Source organism: Vombatus ursinus, unplaced genomic scaffold (genome assembly GCF_900497805.2).
Source record: "Vombatus ursinus unplaced genomic scaffold, bare-nosed wombat genome assembly UNPS02014778.1, whole genome shotgun sequence".
NCBI lineage: Eukaryota > Metazoa > Chordata > Mammalia > Diprotodontia > Vombatidae > Vombatus > Vombatus ursinus.
The window spans coordinates 8780351-8786711 of NW_020954556.1; the positions used below are offsets into that span (position 1 = coordinate 8780351).

General features: G+C 42.7%; 1 protein-coding gene across 1 annotated transcript in view; it reads right to left on the minus strand.

The window, feature by feature from the left end:
• LOC114045526 (disintegrin and metalloproteinase domain-containing protein 18-like) overlaps positions 1 to 3404 on the minus strand; it is a 123037-nt gene extending 119633 nt beyond the window's left edge. The window contains exon 1 of the mRNA XM_027865590.1: positions 3324 to 3404. Within this exon, the coding sequence (XP_027721391.1) occupies positions 3324 to 3369 (46 nt within the window). The 5' untranslated portion in view covers positions 3370 to 3404. The remainder of the gene's footprint in view (positions 1 to 3323) is intronic.
• Positions 3405 to 6361: the final 2957 nt, after the last annotated feature.

Below are 6361 nucleotides of genomic sequence, written 5' to 3' on the forward strand. Positions count from 1 at the left end.
CAACAAGCTGAATTATTAACTAAATTTAAATAAGATATTTAACAGGAATAGATGGATAGACACAGAACATTTATTAATCACTTATTATGTGTTAGTTTCTATGCTAAGTGCTGGAATTAGAGAAATGGTTAATTAGACCCCTATTTTACTCCAATCAGTATTAATCAACTTGATATAATTCCACAGGGGCAGTGATTATAAGTTCTATATATTAGACCCCAGAGCTGTGAACTGTAGAATGCAAGTTCACTTGCTTAATCACAGGAAGCTAACTAGAGCACCTCCACCTTTGTTTTTCCTTGGTATGGTGACCAAGCACAGTATGGCAGAAGTGACTCAATTACATGGAAAGTTCCCCCACCCCCAGTTATTTTTGTTGCCCCTCTGTCCCTTGTCATCTCTCTATTGCATAACATGGGGAGATGGACATGAGCACTTGGCCAATAAGTAACTTTTGTTTGCCAGCCTGTGGCTGGCCTTTCTATTGGCCCATCAGCCCACGTAGATGTTTTGATATCTCTTTATCAGGCCAGTGCATGGATCTGCTCCTCAGCTCAGTAGGACCTCCTGAAAGGTCAAGATATGTCTGTCAAGGTCTGCTCATTGGATTGTTTGTCAACCAACAGAAATCTTATTTTGTGTAGATCCTCTTGGAGGGTCAAGGACAAGGTCTATCAACCAATGAGACTCTGTATTTTTAGTATGCTTCATCTATGTTGTCTGGGTACCAAGCACTATAAAACTAAGGCTCTGGAGGAAGAGGGCATCTCAGATTGTGAGGAAGATCTGAGTTCCACTATATTAGAGGGGGACCATGGACCCTTTAATAAAGTGCTTTTCGGTTGGAGCTCTGCCTCAGTGGTTTTTCTTTCAGGTAGGACAATTTTGGACTCCACAGTATACAAATACAACCAAGCAAAACAATCGCTCAAGGAACTTACATTATAGGGGGGGGGGGAATAACATAAAACAGGGCTAAAATTGGGGACAGAATACCTTTGGGGGCAAGGCTATTGACAAGGAAGAAGAGGAAGATTAGAAGTCAGGAGGATTAGAAGTCTGGAGAATTGAACTGAGTGAAGTGAAAGCATGGTTGAACACTTTCCTAAAACAGAGGGCCAGAGAAGCAATTCACTATCAGGAAAGAACAGAAGAACACAGTTTTTCCACCACAGAAAGGCAGCCATCTGTTAAAGAGTGAAAGTCAAAGCTGAAAGCAACTGATTGGTGAAGAGAAGGAGGCAGAGAAATCCAGAGCATTGAGTTGTGACTATAAATTCCATACTTGGACTCAAAAAAAACCAACTGTATAAGCACAGGTTATAGCTAGACATATAGCTGGACAATAGTTTCAGTAAAAAAAAAAATATCTGGGAGTTTTAGTGGAATACAAGTTCAGTATGAATTATGCACATCACATGGCAGCAAAAACCACTAACATAATCATAGGCTACTTTTCTAGGGTGAATCAGTAAGAAACCCTAAGGGAAGGGCAGCTAGGTGGCAGAGTGGATAGAGCACCGGCCCTGAAGTCAGGAGGACCTGAGTTCAAATCCGGCTTCAGACCAAACACTTGACACTCACTAGCTGTGTGACCCTGGGCAAGTCACTTAACCTCAACTGCCTAAGCAAAAAAAAAAAAAAAAAGAAAAAGAAAGAAAAAAGAAACCCTAAGGGAAAGACAGTAAGTAGGTGGTATGTACCTGGCAAGTCAAAGCAGTACCACCATCTTAACTACCACCTTCCTTCAAACCCTGATGGAGACAGCCTAGTATGCAAGAGCCTTTGGAATGGCAACGCCACCCCCAAAGCACCAACCCTGCTTCTTGGCTCCTATAGCCATTATTCACAGGAGTAATCCCTGTGGAGAAGGAACACACGTTTCTCATCACTACCAATGCTACCCACCATGAATGGACAAGTAAGCAAGCCCAACAGCCTCAGGAATAAGTATCCACCATACCACCAGACCTACTTTTAGCTCAGTCCCTGCAGCCATCATCTAAGAAAGCAATTAGCCTCCTACAGCCCCAAACTTCAGCACGTCCTTCAGCAACCACAGCTACTGAAGACCCAGAAAAGAAAGAAAACTCTTGTCACCAAAGTCCTTGGTACAGTCAAATGGTTCAACGTCAGAAACAGAAATGGTTTTATCAGTGGAAAAGACATTTTAAAAGATGCATTACTATCTACTTTGCTACTGTATCCTACGAAGCATGGGATAGTTTCATATGACTTACTGCTTTACATGACATACTCATAGTCTCCTACTACATCGATGTCTTTGAAAGGAGGGACTATTTCCACTTTTGAATTTGCATTTGCAACTCACAGCAACTCAGAGACATAGTGTCCAGAATGAGAGTCCCACTATACTCCCCTGGTCAGGCTACTCCTTGGTCAGATCTGGACACCACATTTTTGTAAGGACGATGATAAGTTGTAGAACATCCAAAGCACAGTGACCAAAGCAGTAAAATGCCTTCATATTATGTTACTGAAAGAAATAGGGAAGCCTACCCTGGAAAAGAGAAGATGGGGATGGAGATAGAGGAATTCCAACTATTATCTAGCTTTTGGAAATACTGTCACTTGGAAAAGGAGTTGCACTTGCTCCTCTTCATTTCAGAAAGCAGAACTAAAAATAAAGGGTGGAAACTGCAAAGTAGAGGTGGATTTCAGCTTCATATGGGAGAAAATTTTCCTAAAAAGGACAGCTGTTTCAAGTGGAATGGGATTCCTCAGGTTTACACACACATACACAGAGTTCGAGACGTGTCAGAGACTCCATAAAGGTACTGGTTGGCCTAAATGACCTCTCCTGAGATCCCTTCCAATACTGTGAAGTGTGACTCTGGTTCCGTGTGTGGTTCTCTGCGTCCTAGCGCTGACCCTAACTGCCAGCTCCTCTTTTACATAACAGAGTTTGTAGAATTCCTACTGGATATGGCGAATTTGGGGTTCGCATCATTTGATTCATTCGTATAATGGACTCAGAGGGTTCCTGAGCTTCCTGCCTTCTCTCTCTCTAGATGGAGCAGCTGGACTGGGCCGGGAGTCACCAGGGTGGCGTTCAAATCTGGTCTCCGCCTTTTACTGCAGAGTGACCCTGGGCATGTTTCCTCAACTGTAAAATGGAGATGATAATACCACTCTCCTCCCAGAGGGCTGTTGAGAGGACCAACAGAGATATTTGTAAAACGTTCCCTTCCTCTTCCGGTCCCCAAAACTGCGGGCTCAAAGAAGATGGTTCAGACCCCATCTCGTCCACCTGCCCCCAGGAAAAGTCTGGGGAAAGTTTAGGAAATGATGGGGACACTTACTTTGTGCAGCACACAAGGCCCCGAGCAGTACCAGCAGCGGTAACATGGCGCAGCCGTGGCCGTGGGGAGACCTGGCAGGACTGACAGACCAGCCGTTGGACTCCTCTTGAGGATTGTTCTCGCGCACGCGCGCATGCGCACGTACTTCCCCACTGAGGCTGGGCCAGGCACAGCACGAGCCTGGGAACTCCCGCGCGAGCCCTACGAAGCGCCTGCGCACAGAGGGGACTTTCTCCTGCAGGAGAATCCTGGAGCCCTTGCGCACGTGCTGGAGCCCCCTCCTGGCCCTGAGCTAGTTGAGGTTTTAGACTAGTTAGCGGGGAAGCAAAGAATAGAGGATATGTGCAAATGAGTGATAGAAATTTTCAGGAAGTTTTAGATATACTGTTAACATGAGTTGGAAGAGGGACATGGAGGGTACAGAGCTTTGACTCTGGAATAAGCAGACCAGGGTTCAAATCCCACCCCTGATGTTTACTACTTGTATGACCTTAGATAAGTCACTTAAATACCCTGGGCCTCAGTTTCCTCATCTGTAAATTGAGGGGGTGAGAGTAGATGGCTTTTGTGGTCCCTTAGTTTAATGGACCTGTGAGGGGAGAAATTCACAGTGACACTTAATGATTTGTTATAAGTACATTTGGACACCTTTCCAAGTGCCAAGAATGACACATGGTTCAGATAAAATTTACTGTTCTACTGTATGATTTATCTACCTCAACAGAATTGTTAACAGAACTGACTGATACTAAGTATATCTGGGTAGTGTGCTGCCCAAGGTCACAGGGAAAGATAAATAGTCTATCTTGACATATAATCTCTTAATATCCCAGCCGGCCATAGAAGGCAGTGATCATAGTTAGATGTTCTCACAGGCTCCTTCTAAATGGGAGAGCCCATGAAATATTAAAACAACAAAGTGTCAGGGCAGCTAGGTAGAGCACCTACCCTGAAGTCAGTAGGACCTGAGTTCAAATGCAGTCTTGGACCAAACATTTGACACTTACTAGCTGTGTGACCCTGAGCAAGTCACTTAACCCCAATTGTCTAAAAAAAACCCCAAAAAACAATAGTCATCAATGGGCCCAGTGGTGCACTGGGAATGTGTTCATAGCAGTTCCATTTTTCTTCTTTCCAAAGATGCACTATATTGCAAATCCTCTAAGTCAGGGATCCAGTAGTGAGTGTAGTTCTGAATTGCAATTGTTTACAAAATGAAATAGTTGGGGATGAGAAATTAGGCCTTTGTTATGCACAGTTACAAAGAAAACTACATGACTAGAAGAGTTCTTTCTTCAGGTTTGGTTTTTTTTTAAAAAAAATATATATATTTGTATTTAAGTAAATATTTCGCAGATACATTTTAAAAAATTTTAACATTGATTTTTTTTAAATTTTGAGTTTCAAATTCTCCCCCTCCCCTCCAACTCCTCCCACTCAAGAAGGCAAGCAATATTATATTGATTATACGTATGAAGTCATGTAAAACCTATTTCCGTATTAGTCATGCGAAAACAAACACACAAAAACAAGTAAAATAAAGAGAGGAAAGTATGCATCAATCTGCACTCAGAGTTCATCACATCTCTATCAGAAGGCGGATAGCATTTTCCAAGAAGTCTTGCATTTTGGAATATTTTTCATATGGTTATGAATACTTTGCAGTTCTTTTGAGAACTATTTGTTCAATTGTCTTGGGTCATTGCCTTGAGAAACTGGAAGCATAAATGTGTGTCAAGATTCCTGTTTAAGGAAATTGTATTAGCCTGGCTCTCCCTTCTTTTTGTAGTGGTTGTTTTTCTTCAGAGTTCTTTGCATGATTGTCTGTAGGTTTGTCTTCCCTCATGGTGCCTGTTTTTGATTTGTAAGCTCTAAGAGTGCCAAGGCTGCATCTTCTAAGCTGTTCTTATTCTCCTCGTCAAAGGCATTGTCCAAATGTTTTTAATCTTCCCATGAGACCTAAGCCTTATATTGAGTAAGTAAATGCCCATTACATGACTGCGGAATGAGCTCAAAGACCTAACATTTGAACAAAATGACTTTCCTTATTGCCACTACAATAAAATATAAACACCTCTATTTGGCAATTAAAACTCTTCACAATGTAGTCTCAACCCACCTTTCCAGCCTTTTTACGCATTGGTCCCCTTCCTGATATGTAAATAAGCATATATTAGGCACCTATTATGTGTGACTCTCTATACTAAGTACTAGGGATACAAAGAAAGGCAAAAGACAACCTCTGCTCATGGGAGGCTCACGGTCTACTGAGAAAGACAGCATGAAAACAACTATACAAACAAAATTCATGTGGGGGGAAAATGGAGATAATTAACAGAAGGGAGGCACTAGTATTAGATCAAGAAAGGCTTTTTTATAGAAAGTGGAGTTGTATGGGAGACTTGAAGGAAGCTAGAGTAAAGAGGAGGTGGAAATGAGGAGGGAGAGAATTCTAGGCAAGAAGGACAGCCAATAATAATGCTGAGTCAGGAGATGGAACAGCTAGTGTGAGGAACAGGAACACAGAGCCCTTGGAGGGAGAGTAAGGTATTAAAAGACTGGAAAGGTAGGAGGGGGAGGCGTTATGAAGGCCTCTGAACACAAAACCGAGGATTTTATATTTGATCCCAGGGGTAATAGGAGTCAGTCGGTCAATGAGCGTTTATTAAGAGCTTATCATGTGCCAGGCACTGTACTAAACACCGGAGAGACAAAGAAAGGCAAAAGTCAGTCTGTGCTCTCATGGAGCTTTCAGCCTAATGGAGAGGACAAAATGAAAATAATTATGTACACACCTCTCATCACCCTCCCCTTCGGCACTGTCACCACCCTGGTGCAGGCCCTCATCACCTCGCCCCTCAACTCCTGCAATAGTCTGATGTTTAGTCCTCCTGCCACACGTCTCTAATCATACTGCCCTCTTACTCAATAAACTCCAGTGGTTCTCTGTCCCTTCCAGGATCAAATATAAAATTCTGTTTGATTTTTAAAGTCTCTCATTACCTTCTACCCCACTCCACCTCCACACCATTTCCAAT